Below are 16,471 nucleotides of genomic sequence, written 5' to 3' on the forward strand. Positions count from 1 at the left end.
ACTGCTAGACACCAAAATTAGTGTGGCCGCATGTACTTGTAGCGACGCGACGTAATCGCGGAGTGAGCCACGCCTGTCATTAGCAGCTAATTAAATAGACTATATAGGCTTGAGACCTCCGGGCCTTCCATATATTAGATGGTGTACCCAAATAAATGTGTCTTCAATAAAAGGACAGGACAAGGTGTCGGTCCTCAGAATTGAGTGAACGGCTGAAGAAGAATTCGGACTCTAAAGTAAATCACATAAGGTGTAAATTGCAATGTACCTGCGCACTAGACAGGCACCTCTTCCTGCTCTTTCTCGCGTTGGCGGACCGCGACGGCCGTCTCAACCAGCAGATAGAGACACTTGAACTTGTCTCGCTCGCCCTCTGATGAGCTGGGGACCACCTGGAATGAAAATGTTCGTTACGGTAAAATCAAAGTATAAATAGTATTCGGCTGTTTATAGCCGTCCCACTCCCACTCGCACCTGATAATAAATTTGCCAGTTGTGCAACTGGGATAAATGTAAAGACAAGATGGAACCTGTAAATAAGCGTACGGACAGAGGCGTGTTCGGCGTCCGTCGAGGGTCCAAGGGATTTGGTCGTATTGAGGCCAATCGCGTAGATATAGGGACCGTGCACGTTGAAGGGTCAACCTTGTGGCTTAAATCTTTCACTTAAACTTGATATTGACACTTCACGACAAAGTAGGTAAAGTCCCCACAGCGCACGCACGCTCCCTTGGGGGTGGTGGGTTCTGCCATCTCGTGGTCTTTGCGCCACAAGGGGTTCCTCAGCTGTCCTAGCCTACAGTTGAAACACGCTCACTATGTTTACATTTGTTTAACATTTGTCTTACATGCGTTCCCTAGGGAGGGTCGCTCGCTTACTGGTACCGTTAGCTAGGTTTTTATAATTTATAGCTGAGAGGCCTCGATTAACCTGTCAATTGGTTGGTGCAACTGGGTGTTTGTTGTGGACGAGTGGTAGTATGATTACCTGCAGCCTGCGCGTGCGCAGCGGGTGCGGCAGCTGCGGCAGGTGCGCCAGCTGCGGGTGCCAGCCTCCTCCTCCCCCCGTTCCTGCTCCGCTGGCGCGCGCCGCCTCGGCCGCCTGCTCTTCTTCCTCTGACGTTGTGACAGTGACTACCGCTGCAGTGCTGTCAACGAATACGGAACGTTACATCAAGAAACTGAATTTCTACGATAAAGTAAATCGCGGAAAGTTAATGCAGATTATGCAGATATGGCGAATCGAATAGCCAACGCAACAGGAATCGTCTATGTAGTGTTCAGACACCCGAGTGCACGTACTACAACAAAACCTGACCTCCTCCTCGCTAACGGCGGATGACGAATAGCCTTCTTCTCCCAATTCGCCGTCGCTACGGTGGACGAGAAGTCCATCTCCTTTGGCGTATTAAAGCTCTGACTAGAAGTTACTATAACTAGTGTATATTAAAGAAACCTACCCTCTTGTAGCCGGGTGTGCGTCCTCCGGCCCGTAACGTATCACGCTCTGCCACACGGAGGGGTCGTATTTGACCTCCTCCTCGCTAACGGCGGACGACGAATATCCCTCTTCTCCCAATTCGCCGTCGCTACGGTAGACGAGAAGTCCGTCGCCCTCGGCGTATTCTCCCTCGCGGCGCTCGCCCTCGTTTTGAATCTGTGGAGTAAAGTTTATAAAAATGATTCTTCTATTTAACTGTTCCGCCCTCTGTATTCGTTTGGAGTACTAGTGGGCAAACTTTCTTCATGGGTGGCCAGAAAGTATAGGAAATTTAAGTGGAGGGCCAGAATTCTAGCCAAAATTTATTTTGAGATGTGATAATCGTGGGCCAATGCCATATAGCCCATATACTAATTATAACAAAGGACCAGCGGCGGGCCGGATAAAATTCATTCGCGGGCCGGAGATGGCCCGCGGGCCGTACTTTGCCCACCATTGGTTTGGAGGCAGTTAAGGGTACTTTGTGCACTAATTAGGTCTAAATGAGTTAAAGACGTGGGAAATAAATGAGCCGTAGTCAAGATAACAACAGGGAAATGAAAATGAATCCAGAGAATGAAAGGGCGTCTCAACTCCGTATAACCTTATACCAAATTTGTAGGTGCTTACAAAGCCAGGTGCGTACTTGTTTCTCACATCTAAGTCGACAGTGAAGTGAATCGCGATTTGCAGGTTTAAGGCTTCCCTACCCTACCCAGTCGAGCAGATAGTGCTGCGTTATGGCTCGCTGCAGTGTGACCAAGCCTTTATCATGAGATTCATCAGCATCATCATCATTTCAGCCTGTACGTATACGTCCCACTGCTGAGCACAGGCCTCCTCTCATGCGCGAGAGGGCTTGGGCCATAGTCCCCACGCCAGCCCAATGCGAATTGGGGACTTCACATACACCTTATGAATTTCTTCGCAGATGTATGCAGGTTTCCTCACGATGTTTTCCTTCACCGAAAAGCTAGTGGTAAATATCAAATGATATTTCGTACATAAGTTCCGAAAAACTCATTGGTACGAGCCAGGATTTGAACCCGCGACCTTCGGATTGAAAGTCAGACGATCATGAGATTATGAAGATGTAATGAATACCTCCAGTTCGACAGTGTCCCAAGCGACCTGTTGTCCAGAGGAGCCGGCAGTGGGTGTTCCTGGCTGCTTCTTGCCGCGACGTGATATAGTGTAGTGGAGAGGGTCGTGGCCCTCGCGTCTTATCATCTCCGGCAGGATGCGGCGGCGGGCGTTTATGAACCAGTTGCATACCTGACAAGAGAAAATACGTGAGGATAAAGGGTTTTTTTTTATATTAAAGGGATCCTCCATGGTCAAGTCGGGAGTCCCACAACACAACACTAACCCAGTCTATGAAACAATACAGTAATTCGACGAAGCCGTCTAGACAGGGCAAAGGTGGGGGGTGCGTGGAGCGGGTCGCGCGCACCCGAGCTGAATGCATCGCCATTGTTAGTAGCTCGGTGTCTTACAGTAAGTCAAGTTAGTCTTGGGCTGTTGTGTAAATGTCTGTGACAACATTACTGTGTTCTCGTGCGGTGTCAGCATATACGCAAACATCAACGGCGTCGGACCACTGTTACTTTTTACACTGTGACTATAAACTTACTTGCAGCACAGTGAGATTGGCTTCTTGGCTGAGCGTGAGTTTCTCCGCGTCGCTCGGGTACGCGTTGTATCTGTGGTCGTACAGCCATCTCTTTAATATCTTGACGGAGTGTTTGGGCAGATTGCCGCGCCGCTTCCGAATGGATACGATGCCGGGCGGCGGGCCGGGTTGACCTGGACAAATACAATGATATTATTTTTATTGGTAGGAACAGTGATAGGACTTTTAGGACTTTTACTTTTAAATTACTATATAGTAGTTCGACTCGAACAAGACCTCAAGACACATACATTTAAATACCTCTAACTCCTTAACCTCCAGGTCGATCCTTATCATCTTTGAACTTGGAACAAAACTAGAGGACAAAATATATCCCACGACAAGTGTCGCCAGACATGTCGAGCGAAGTCCGGCAACGTCGCGCCACTTCACCCGACCGTCTCTGGCGACACGGTTTGTCTTGGGACAATGTCCTTTAATGTATCCCTGCTGGCTTTATATGAACAACGTTCCTTCCTGTTTTCATAAACATTGATGGTTAAAGAGAGAATTCAAGATAAGAATCGTCCAATAACCACGGTGCAATAAAAATAAACTTCTAGTTGACCCGAAGACACTTCTCTCGGCCCTCTTCTTCTTCTTCCTCAGCGAGTATGCGCCCACTGTTGGGCTTACGCCTCTCCAAATATCCTCCAAGCAGCCCTATTTGCTGCTTCTCTCCTCCAGAGTGGGCCTGCAATCTTTTTAATGTCATCCTCCCATCTTGTTCCCGTCCCTAGTTGTTCTCGGCCCTACGGTCATGAAAGTCTCAGTTGTCCCATTATAGAACAATAGGATTTATAAGAAAGACGGGCTAGTCGAGTCCTCAGATAAAACCAGTGATGTTCTTACCTAGGACAATGCTGGCGCGACGCGAGCGGTCGGCCTCGCCGTCGGTGCCGCTCTCGTTGTCATCCGTGGATGATGTGGACGGGAAACGGTCTCGAGCTGAAACAAAACAGATCGTATATTAGTTTATTTTGTACGTGTCACTTTTTAGCGATAAGAGGCCGCAAGTCTGAAAGTTTTATCTATTATTTGTGTATTTTAAAACTTTATGGTGCACATTAAATAATATTTACTTATCGCTACTGGGCTTAAACCTCCTACGAGAGGATTTGGGTATAGCCACAACTACAATACTAGCCCAGCGTAGATTGAACCATTCGATTTTTTTCTTTCATTATATGTACCGGGAACAGATAGACGTAAAGCAAAATGGTGAAACTATACTAATTTTGGTTTTAGTATCTTAGTTTTTAGAATTTAGTATTCATAATTTTTGTTTAAGCACCAACAATGCTATGGACCTACAAGTTGTCTGAAAATAAACGTATTTTATTTATTATTTTATTCTTATAAGTCAAAGTTAAAAATAATTTATTCATGTAGGCCTAATAACAAGCACTTATGAATGTTTTACATAGTAATATATTCAGAGCAAGGATATTGACCACGTAACCTGAAAAGCGCGTACGAGTACGTTATGATTTATGATACTTAATCGCCAAATGCTCCAAAATAGGCCGATACAAATAGATTTAAGAATGGCGATAGGATGGCCTAGGAAATCTGTTCTATTAGCGTCAAGGCGAGCCTGTGTTTATGTACAACTCCCATTTATACATCAATCATATTCTTTACTACACGGTTCCTGTGGTTTTACCGTTTTACTTGGAAATAGATTTTACGAGTGTGCCGGCCTATTTTATTATTGCGTAAGTGTCATTGAAATCATCATCTAATGCTGTCTTATATCAATGGATGTATCATTTAAAATAGAAAACCGGGTGCTGGAGCATTCCATGAAATTGTCTACCGTTTGTCCCGTACAAACGCGAATTTTCTGAAGATATAAGAGTTTCCTTTTCTATGACAAATGGTCAAAAATATGCACAGAAAAATAATCGCCTGCTTTAAATGCCGAATAAAAAGTCGCAACACAGGAAATAAAATGCGTTTGTACGGGACAGCCCGTGGGTGGAATTCTCCTGCTACGCACACAGCCCTAACGTGTTTGTTTGCAAAACTAACTTGATTGGTATTCTGGTTGCCCTGACCACGGATATTAGTGTACTTACTACGACTGAAATTGTGAACTATGTTACGTAGAACAAAATGTTTTTTGTCAAATAATATCACTTTTAGGAACAACTTACTATCGATCAAGAACTCAATGCCAGGGTTGTAACAGTCGGCTACAGGGTCTTTAATTATTAAGTCATTCAGGGTTTAACTGAGTTTAAGCTGTTTTGGTTGTTAAATACTCACTCTATGAAATGTCTAATGTAAAGGAAACCCTAATAATGGCTTAAAAGTCCGTGACTGTACATGTCCGGTATTTCCGGACCTTATCCAACCGGATCCGGCTCTAACCGGTACTTGAAATAAATTGCAAAATCGGACACGGGACCTAAGTAAATACGAAACCGCTAACGATCCGCTGTATTATACAAATACGTGTTTATTGACTCTGACGCTGTTTGGTTAAGCCGTGCGCGGTATAATAATAATATTATCATTGTGTACCTTTCCTGGCCGCTTTTTATAGGGTGCATTGGGATAAATGCGAAGGCGAGATAATTCCGAAACTGGAAAATATCTACTAAACTAGAAACACTTCATACTTTAGCAACACTTACGCCGCTGCAACGCTTACATGGCATCTTGCGTACTGTTGCTACAGTAGAAAATGTTTCTAGGTAGTTTAGTAGATATTTGCCAGTTTCGGGACTACCCCGCCTTCGCATTTACCCCAACAACAATGCACCCTACATATTAGGCTTCATAAATAGGTATTAACCCTTCATAAAACTTTACGGGCCTAATTAAATTATGTTCTATCCCTTTCTATACTTTCTTTCAAATACATAAGTCAAAATGACGGATAAAGACAAACGCTTATTAGCTAATTGAGGCTTGCAGCGCGTTTATGTCTGGACATCGGATGATGGTAGCATGACGTAGGAGGAAACGGGGCCATTTCAAGCTGATTGATGATTTTTGGATGATTTTAGGGGGAGAGGGCGGTCATAAATCGATGACGTAATTTATAGGCCCCTTAAAGGAACCGAAAAACTCATGTTAATTAAATGCTGATGCTAAGACACTCTCTATTTAGCATACCTATACTATAGGCCATATTACGTTATATCGACATAAATAAATAAGGCACAGTCTGAAAGGAACTCCAAAAACCGGGCAAGTGCGAGTCGGACTCGCGCACGAAGGGTTCCGTATCATAATGCAAAAAAAAAAAACGAAAAAAAAGCAAAAAAAACGGTCACCCATCCAAGTACTGACCACTCCCGACGTTGCTTAACTTTGGTCAAAAATCGCGTTTGTTGTATGGGAGCCCCATTTAAATCTTTATTTTATTCTGTTTTTAGTATTTGTTGTTATAGCGGCAACAGAAATACATCATCTGTGAAAATTTCAACTGTCTAGCTATCACGGTTCGTGAGATACAGCCCGGTCAGACGGACGGACGGACGGACAGCGAAGTCTTAGTAATAGGGTCCCGTTTTACCCTTTGGGTACGGAACCCTAAAAAAGTTTATTAAAAGTAAAACAAGACTAAAAGACTAAGTCATAAGTTTAGTATAAGATTTTAAAGATTTCTGGGTAAAATCATGAAATACATGCCCGTAACTGTCAGTTTACTATTTCTAATATAAATATCGAGTTTAGGTATTCAGTGGAAAGTTGTGTGTAACTTAAACATCAAACAGCATTATATTTATGTCGATTAGGGAAATATTTACAACAAAAATTCGCCGAACTATAAGTAGGTATCGGCCAGAGTCCAATTGCAAATCGGCACTTTTTATATACACGAGTCATGTACCTGACAATGCAATTAAATTTCTTTGGTATGCATAATGCATAGAACATAGTTTTCGTCTTATTACAATAAAGAAATAAGGCAGGGGTCTGCAAACTTTTTTAGCTGAGGGCCATATTGCGCCTCAGCAACTTTCGCGCGGGCCACCGTCGGTTTTAGGAGCATTCCATGAAATTGTCTACCGTTGTCCCGTACAAACGCGAAGTTTCTGAAGATTTAAAGATATAGGAGTTTCCTTTTCTATGACAAATGGTCAAAATTATGCACAGAAAAATAATCGCCTGCTTTAAATGCCGAGAAAAAAGTCGCAACACAGGAAATAAAATGCGTTTGTACGGGACAGCCCGTGGAATGCTCCTTTAGCGCCGCGCCGGGGGAGGGTGTCGGTTGCTACTGTTAGGAACAGTTCCACTCTCAACTCTCAATTAATGCTGAACCCCTGAAACCTGGCTCCCGTGGGCCGGACAGTGGGCACTCGCTTTGGGTGTCGATGTCGGCGGGCCGGATTGGAACGCGTCGCGGGCCGGATTTGGCCCGCAGGCCGGGATTTGGAGACCCCTAAAATAAGGCATCAATAAGCAAAACGTTTGATTAACTTTCATCATCATCATCATCATTCTTCATTATGATTATATTGAAGAGTTCTCTCATCCGTTATTTAAGCAAAGCTTGTGATCTATATTATGAATTCAAGAAACAAAGTAGGCAATGTCACTAGCTTTGAACAAACCACGTCGAATAGTGTCTTAGTAAACAAATACGACACAACAATGTGGTGAATTACGGTTTAATTGTCATAATGCACGCATGTTGTCCAAGACAGCTGTTTAAAATCTACGTTCAAAATTCAGCCGTAAATACTCTACGCTACGGTTGAAAACAACTATAAAACGTGTTAACTATGAACGTCAAAGTTCAAACATACAGCTACAGGTGTTGGGAAATGTGTTTGTCATTGGGTTCAATTGCGTACCATCGTCCACAATTAGTACACCTTATTGTAAAGGTCTCACATGGTCCAGCGATGGCAGGCGTAGCTCACTCCGCGATTTCGTCGCTTTGCTACAGGTACCTAAAAGTACATCCGTTCGACTCCAATTTTGGGGTTTGCCATAAGCCGCGCGTGGCGCTGTCGCCACCTAGCGGCCATATCTGTGCTGATCGTGACAGACGTGTTTTGTTAGAGAGTGAGTCTTCTGTACCTAGTACTATTATTTATTCTGTGGCGATGGTCAGTTCGGCTGTCTTTCCACTAATACAACCGCGTTACGAAACTGAGGGTCATATCATATTATATTTATACTAGAAAAAGAAAACCAGATAAGTAGTTCGATTTCATCGTCCAAACAACTGCCAATCGTTACCCTTTTTCCAAAGATATAAAGATTAATAATAACACCGGCCAACTGCGAGTCGCACTCGCGCACGAAGGGTTCCGTACCATTACGCAATAAATGGCAATAAAATCACGTTTATGGCAGCCCCACTTAAATATTTATTTTATTTTGTTTTTAGTGTTTGTTGTTATAGCGGCAAACAAAAACACATCATCTGTGAAAATTTCAAGTGTCTATAAACTATCACGGTTCATGAGTTACAGTCTGGTGACAGTCAGACAGACGGACGGACGGACGGACAGCGGAATCTTAGTAATAGGGTCCCGTTTTTACCCTTTGGGTACGGAACCTTAAAACCTACACTCTACAATGGCTATTAAAAATGTTAGTACAGTCACCATCAGATATATGGGATCGGTCGAGGTGCTCACAAATATGTGAACACGCACCTAACGCCATGACAATAGAGGCGTGTTCCGATATTTATGAGCACCTTGGCCGCTCCGATATATCTGATGGCGACTGCACAAAATGTGATGTTTGTGTCCTTGGCGCCCGTTGCGTCAGCGGTCGTTGCCCGATCGATCGCTCCCCCCACCCCCGCCCGCTTCCGGGAGCCTTGACATAGAATAATGATGGTGTTTTGTTTTTTTAATGGACGCAGTTATCCAATGCAACGAGTGAGATGAGATAATGATGATGGCCTTTATTTGAAAATGTTGACACTAATGTAAGGTTATTGATAACATGTAACAATCCCGTTTTATTAATGAGATCTAAACCCCTAGAGTAAATTACATTCGATAGCGTGACGGTCGTACGCGAAGACTCATTTTGTATGGGATTTTGAACAGCGCGCCAAGCGGGACGTTTCGGAAACCTAAAAATCCCGTACAAAATGCGTCACGTCACGTTATCGAATAAAATTTAAAAGGGGTACCTACTGTGTCTATTATGATAGTTAAATTAATACTCAATATACTCATTTACCCCCGTTTTGTTCGGTTCGGATTCTGACGAATTCTATAATTAAGTACTGTAAATATTTAAAACATAAATAATACCTAATTTTAACCTTTTTAATTACTTACATCTGCCGAGTTCTTTCTAAAAATACACGTCCATTTATTAGTAATGTAAACTATACAATCTAACGAGTATGTTAGGGTAGGTAATAGGTATCTCTCTCCTCTCTTACTAGCCGTAAGACCTATAAATAAGGGGGCCCAGGGACCCCATCCTCAGGGGGCCCCGAAGGACAGACAGTAACAGTATATTTGATTACTCATAATAAATAGATCATAGAAGAAAAATTTTACTTTCCAAAAGGGCCCCAAAATCTTATGTGCCCAGGGGCCCCAGCATAGTTTAATATGGCCCTGCCAAACCATCTATCGTGTCGCTACAACTCCCAGGTTGACTAGGTGCTAGAGCTCGGCACTCGGTCAACAACTAGCCCCTCAAGCTCTGAATTAGCAGAGGGGTCAAGAGAACGCGGCCGCGTTTTGACAAGCTATTTATACGTAGTTGCGACACTTAGACTGACTGACTGACCGTAGACTTTATGCGGTTGTAATAAGGTTTATGATAAGTTAAGTGTGGATGGGACATAGCTGCTCTGACAATTGGGACAGTTTTTGTATCGCAGGTAGGTATCGTATAAATAAGCGTTGGTTGAAAGCATGCATTTTTCAAACCGAAAGTGTCGGATTCGAATCCTCGGCAGGCACTTTTGTAAAAGCTAGTTAATTGTGGAAATTCTTTGGATTGGGCTGCAAGCGGTCCCGGTAAAGTAGCCCACTTTAGGATGTGATCGGGAAAATACTACGATGAGGATGAGATAAAGAATTACCTAATACCTACCGTAAACTGACTCAAATTAAATTTGCTATATGGCGGTTTTCGGGGGCGAAAAATCGATCTAGCTAGGTGTTATCTCTGGGAAAACGAGCATTTTTGAGTTAGTATATGTTTTCCGAGCAAGCTCGATCTCCCAGATATTATGGCATTACGAGTAAGTATGTTTAGTTAGAGATCGGAGTTTCTCTGCGTGATCGAATCAGAAATGAGGAGATCCGTAGACGAACTAAAGTCACCGACATAGCTCACCGGATTAGCAAGCTGAAGTGGCAATGGGCAGGCCACATTGCGCGCAGAGAAGATGGCCGATGGGGTCGAAAAGTGCTCGAGTGGAGACCACGGACTAGCAAACGCAGCGTAGGACGTCCACCCACAAGATGGACGGACGACCTTGTTAAAGCCGCCGGAAGACGCTGGATGCGGGTGGCTTCCAACCGGTACGAATGGAGGTCCAAGGGGGAGGCCTATGTTCAGCAGTGGACGTCTTATGGCTGAGATGATGATGATGATGTTTAGTTAAATACTTTGTTTTTATGTAAAATCTTATATCAGTATCGTTTTATAGCCAAGAAGGCAATTGGTAACAATAATAGTTTATTTGAACGATAAGCAGCGATAACAAGAAGGGCATGGTTTCCGTAGTTAAAGGAGCCTATGTATATGTATGTTTCTCTACACCTACAAAGAAAGTAAAGTCACATGATCAAATGAACCTAACCCCCACCACATTATAAATAATAGTACATACAGAAAGGAAACTTCCTACAGAATCAAAGTTTGACAGCGGCTCAGGGTCGAATCATGATATCCCTTTCTAATATAGGGCTCTCTCTATCCCTATCGGCTAAATAGGGTTGTCAAAATTCAAGCCATTATCTTATCTGTGGTTCTGTGGTCGTGCACGCAAGGGGACGTCAAGTTGTGTCAACCCTAATAATTGCTCGGAGCAATACTGAGCCGAGCGGAGCCGAGTTTGGCCGAAGTCAGGAGTTTCGCACCCCTGCCGCCACCAAACAATCGAAGTTGCGCTGTCATTAGAAATTGTAATATGTACAAAGAACTTGAGTCCGTACTCCGTAGAGAAGTTTTACATTTTAAAATTATTCTCTATTTAGCTCTGGGCATAAACATAACATGATTCAGGTCATTCCAAGATTTCCAAGGCAAAAATAACGCGAGTCACCATTTCATTCCGTGTTCCATTCATTCATGATGCAAATTCAAGTGTTATTTTATCTCAGGATGTTACTTTTCATTCATAGATATATTACCATTTAAATTTGCATCATAATAGTTGTAATGTAAATTAATAACACGTTTGTCCTTGTAAAAGGACGTAAGATTGTTGGAAAAACGTCATTTTGTCGTACAGTCGATATCAGATATATTGGAGCGGCCGAAGTGCTCTAAAATATCTGAACACGCACTCTAACGCCGTGACAATAGAGGCGTGTTCAGATATTTGTGAGCACCTTGACCGCTCAAATATATCTGATGGCGACTGAAATGGGGTCACATGAATTCTACATTATTGTTTGTCAAGAATGGGATCTTTTTCGTGCCGTATTTTAGGGTCCCGTACCTCAAAAGGAAGATCTGACCCTTGTTTGGCTTAGGTGTATGTAAACTCGAATGATAAGAATATATGTGACCTCATTCTATAATCCGTAGATCTAATCAGTCACTGACATGGCTGTCCCTGTGGTACATTGATAAATTGATAATGATGAGTAATTAGGGTCATTGCGCTAGTTTTCGTCCGGCTCTAGTTTTCGTGCACTTGACGAAATTTGAATATAAACCTTCATTGCTGCACAAATTTGGACTTATTGTAATCCTTAATATCTAAACAATTTATCTATCTACCTATACATAAAAATTATATTTCGCAAGTAGCAAATCATAAATGAAACGTATTATGTATTATTTGCTAATCCGTCAAGTGGACGAAAATTTACACCGGACGGTAAACTGGCGCAATTGGGTGAATCAACTTTTAGAACACTGATTTCGTGTCCCTAGACCAGGCGTGGCTCTCTCCGCGATTTCGTCGCTTTGCTACAGGTAGCTAAAAGTCAATCCGTTCGACCCCAATTTTGGGGTTTGCCATAAGCCGCGCGTGGCGCTGTCGCCACCTAGCGGCTTAGAGGGTATAACCAACGGAGACGCCATGTCTAAAATTTTCGGTACAAAATAGTCTGCCGTTTTTTGCGGGGCAGGGGCATATCAAATGTATAGGTACGTCATGTCAGATAAACGTCAGTCCATACATATGGTTGACATGTGGTTGACCATTGGCCGCCTATTTTCGACAGAGGGGAACGCCTGTTAATGGCGGCTCCATTGTTAATTACTCCGAGCCTAGCGGCCATATCTGTGCTGATCGTGACAGACGCGTTTTGTTAGAGAGTGAGTCTTCTGTACCTAGTAGGTACTATTATTTATTCTGTGCCTAGACTGCCTAGCAAAGAAAAATCGATTTTTCAAAAACCATGTTGACTTTTTTACTTTTTTGTTTACAGGGGCATTATTAGATCCATAAGTATTGAATTAACACATAAAAATTTACAATGTGAACAGATAAGAATTCAAAGGGGGGTTAAAAAATCGTCAAAAATAAATGACGTAATTTATGATCAGCCCTATGTACTAAAAAAAAGTAAGGCATTTTGTGACGGTTTAGGTGTATAATTTGTTAAGGTTTGGTGTTACCCGTGCGAAGCTGGAGGGGTTTGGTTACCCCTGTGCGAAGCTGGAGTAGTTTGGTTACCCGTGCGAAGCTGGAGTGGTTTGGTTACCCGTGCGAAGCTGGAGTGGTTTGGTTACCCGTGCGAAGCTGGAGTGGTTTGGTTACCCGTGCGAAGCTGGAGTGGTTTGGTTACCCGTGCGAAGCTGGATTGGTTTGGTTACCCGTGCGAAGCTGGAGTGGTTTGGTTACCCGTGCGAAGCTGGAGTGGTTTGGTAACCCGTGCGAAGCTGGAGTGGTTTGGTTACCCGTGCGAAGCTGGAGTGGTTTGGTTACCCGTGCGAAGCTGGAGTGGTTTGGTTACCCGTGCGAAGCAATAACTACACTAAGGCCTGGGACTTGCAGAGCAGCAGTGGAGCCAGCTACCCATAATCATCATATTGAAGACAATACATCTATATACAGGGTGGAAAGATAAGTCGGGCCCTGGAGGGAAACTACCTTAAATCCTTAAGTTGGCTCATTTTACTTAAAGGAGACATCCCCTTCTTTTTAAAAGGAAATAAAACTGCATTCAAATTTTGCCTCAATTTTGCTTGTCTAAAAATATTCTTGAGTGCAGTCAACGGTAAAAATATGGGTGTAGACAACTTACTCAAAAATATGTCCCATAGTTCTTAAGTCACCGACATAAGAGTTATGGGACATATTTTTGACATGATTTACACCCATATTTTTACCGTTGACCTAAATATTCGATTTTATGGATATTTTGTACAACAGACGAGTGTAAGACCTAATGTTTCTTGGAGAAATGTTATCATTAACATTAACTGTATCGACTAGTAGAAAAAAATAGCAAGTGTTTATTTTTTGGAAGTTTTACTTGGTTCAATTCCCGGTTGAGACAAGCGAATTAAAAAAAATCTTTGAATGCAGTTTTGTTTCTTTTTAAAAATAAAGGAATGTCTCCTTTAAGTAAAATGAGCCAGCTTAAGGATTTAAGGTAGTTTCCCTCCAGGGCCCGACTTATCTTTCCAAACTGTATAGTTTTCAAAGGACTGTCTCATTTCAATCATAGACAGAGAGAATCATACTATCTTTGTCTTACACTAGTACTAGCAGTAGCATCCAAAAGAAAAGGATGAGTACCTATAGTTTTCCTGGTTCTTACTGACTGACAAATTGGTTTGACCAACTATATTGTAGTATTAGCGTTTTACACACCATATACCTTCTTATGGTAACTTGCTTTAGGTTTAATTAGAATAATTAATTTGCATTAGGTAAGTATATTCAAAGGATTGGGGTTTTTATTTTTCGTGAAAAAATTTAAATAATAAAAAATCTTGAAATACTGTATTCATTTGATACGGAATATGAACTGAGAGACAAGTTTTAAAAAATTGACAAAAAAGTTTTGTACACCTATACTAGTCCAATTCAACATCAAAATATTACAAGATCCAAATGGAAAATTTACTTGAGCTCCAGATGACACATTTAGTGTTAATGAATTTATAAATGTCGTTGAATAGTGCCATGCTATGAGAAAATAAATAAATTACATAATTGATTAGAAAGTATTTTGTTTGACTTTGTTCATACAACAACAAACAGCGCCACCTATCTTGGCGCGTGACTGAACTAAAATACAATGGCAGCCATCTTGTGTTGTGCGGAATCGAATGTCATGTTGCTGTCATTTCGACGTTTTACAAAAGTCATCAGGATTCCGATGACAACAATAAACAAACCAAAAACCTTCGCTAATAAGATTTATTAAAGTACCAGAATGCTTGCAATGCACTAAGAGATACATGTAGAATATTGATCGAACGTAATCAGTAGCCTACGTAGCTTCTGGGTGAGCTAAAAATAACCCTGGCACGTGCCAAACAACACTTTACGCTGCCGTATTGTGTTCTACATAGTTTACGAGTAGGAATAACTTGCTTGTTTATCTATAAATGACCGTACGGCTCAGTTTTCATGCATAAATAGCTTTCGAAATGTACATAACTAGGTACGTATTGATAATACAAGAAGCTAATGGCGCATTGGCGCCATTTTAGTTTTACGAGATCGGGCGGCGTAGGTGACGTAACAGGTCTAAATTCCTGTGCCAAGGATTAATCGGTAGCAGAAATCAAGGGATAAATCATTTCTAATGCGATTTTATGCGGATAAAAGCGTTGTTTTCCTATAAATGTCATGTTGACGTATGTCAATTTGACAAGCATGGCCGTAACGTGGCGTCGTTTTTGACCGGCTTACCTCCAGGCGACATTGACTGCTGTCTGTTGGCCGCTCGAGCAGCATCCCTTATGATCTCCCGGGTCAGCTCCCTAACGTCGCGACGCTGCTGATACGCCATTTCGGGCCGGTCGCGTTGCTCTTGTGCTATGCCGGCCGTAGGAGGTAACATCGTTACACACTCAATCCATCCGAATATTGTTTTTTACACTCAATCACACGTATATCACTAACAAAGTTCACCAACAGTCCAAAAGTCACGAATAACCGATTGTATAACGTTCAAACAAAATAATTCTTCCTTGAACTACGCACAGCAAGCAAAGCAAAACGAACTGAGCGCGACTGTCGTACGGGGGACGGCGGGAAGCCACAGCGCCGCCGCGCCGCTATCCTTATCTAACTTACACGGATTCGTATATCGTGCTCGCTCGCACGGCAACGCTTCGGTGACAGTTGGAGTATTAAATGTCAAAACAAAGCGTGGTTGATTATTATTAAAATGTCAAACAGTAAGCAACCGTTTCAGATCACAGGCGCCATCTAGCTTTCTTCATGCGAACAAATTTAGTCTTTATGCTGTGAAATGCTTATGATATTTTATTTAAGATGGCGCGACGAGCCACAAAAGTTTAATGTAAAGTTTGTGGAAATTAATTCAACGGGCGTCCCCGTACACAGCCAAGGGAAACCCAAAGCGTGGTATTATTATGAGAAACCCCAGACAACATAGTTAAGGGTGGCATTCCATCTGTCCAATATCTTGGTCCAAACTCATTGCATCTCACTCTCTCATTAAGAAAAATGTGAGACAAAATATACATTGGATTGGTCAAAGAAATTGGACATTATACATATAGGAATACCCATAGAATTAGTGAGCGCGAATCTTATGTCTGTGGGAATACCTTTAGGCTATGTCAATAGGTGAATCCATCCATTTTTGACAACCGGTCTGGCCTAGTGGGTAGTGACCCTGCCTGCGAAGCCGATGGTCCTGGGTTCGAATCCCAGTAAGGGCATTTATTTGTATGATGATACAGAGTAATGTATGTTTCTGTTCTGTTGTTCTGTTCCTGAGTCATGGGTGTTTTCTATGTATTTAAGTATTTGTATATTATATATATCGTTGTCTGAGTATCCACAACAAAAGCCTTCTTGAGCTTACTGTGGGACTTACAATTAGTCAATCTGTGTAAGAATGTCCTATAATATTTATTTATTTATTTATTTAGGTGTCACGTGCGCATTGCCAATGCCAATCTTACGTTATGATGGCATTTATTAATATTATTATTTATCATGTTCGTTTTTAGGCATCCATGCCTCAAAAGCA

At 42.3% G+C, this 16,471-nt stretch overlaps 2 protein-coding genes across 2 annotated transcripts in view; both read right to left on the reverse strand.

Moving 5' to 3' along the window:
• Nucleotides 1-268: 268 nt before the first annotated feature.
• LOC134672084 (iroquois-class homeodomain protein IRX-5-like) lies at nucleotides 269-15,629 on the reverse strand. The gene is made up of 7 exons (XM_063529990.1): nucleotides 15,157-15,629; nucleotides 4,005-4,100; nucleotides 3,114-3,286; nucleotides 2,585-2,755; nucleotides 1,461-1,657; nucleotides 989-1,148; nucleotides 269-392 (listed from the first exon to the last, which is right to left on the reverse strand). Exons 1-7 carry the CDS (start codon nucleotides 15,305-15,307, stop codon nucleotides 276-278), a joined length of 1,065 nt encoding a protein of 354 aa, XP_063386060.1. The 5' UTR covers nucleotides 15,308-15,629; the 3' UTR covers nucleotides 269-275.
• LOC134672110 (dolichyl-diphosphooligosaccharide--protein glycosyltransferase subunit 4) overlaps nucleotides 12,110-16,471 on the reverse strand; it is a 39,944-nt gene continuing 35,582 nt past the window's right edge. Inside the window, exon 3 of the mRNA XM_063530023.1 lies at nucleotides 12,110-12,119. The gene's annotated coding sequence lies outside the window, so the exon portion shown is untranslated. The remainder of the gene's footprint in view (nucleotides 12,120-16,471) is intronic.

This window comes from Cydia fagiglandana, chromosome 16 (assembly GCF_963556715.1).
Source record: "Cydia fagiglandana chromosome 16, ilCydFagi1.1, whole genome shotgun sequence".
NCBI classification, from domain to species: Eukaryota; Metazoa; Arthropoda; class Insecta; order Lepidoptera; family Tortricidae; genus Cydia; species Cydia fagiglandana.

What these genes read in the sequence shown, in the direction of transcription:
- LOC134672084 (XM_063529990.1), bottom strand. Translation starts at nt 15,307, where the DNA reads ATGTTACCTCCTACGGCCGGCATAGCACAAGAGCAACGCGACCGGCCC. An exon ending in GCAGTCAATGTCGCCTGGAG is followed by an intron (nt 4,101 to 15,156) that starts GTAAGCCGGTCA and finishes GTTTTGTTTCAG; the next exon opens with CTCGAGACCGTTTCCCGTCC. An exon ending in TCGCGCCAGCATTGTCCTAG is followed by an intron (nt 3,287 to 4,004) that starts GTAAGAACATCA and finishes GTATTTGTCCAG; the next exon opens with GTCAACCCGGCCCGCCGCCC.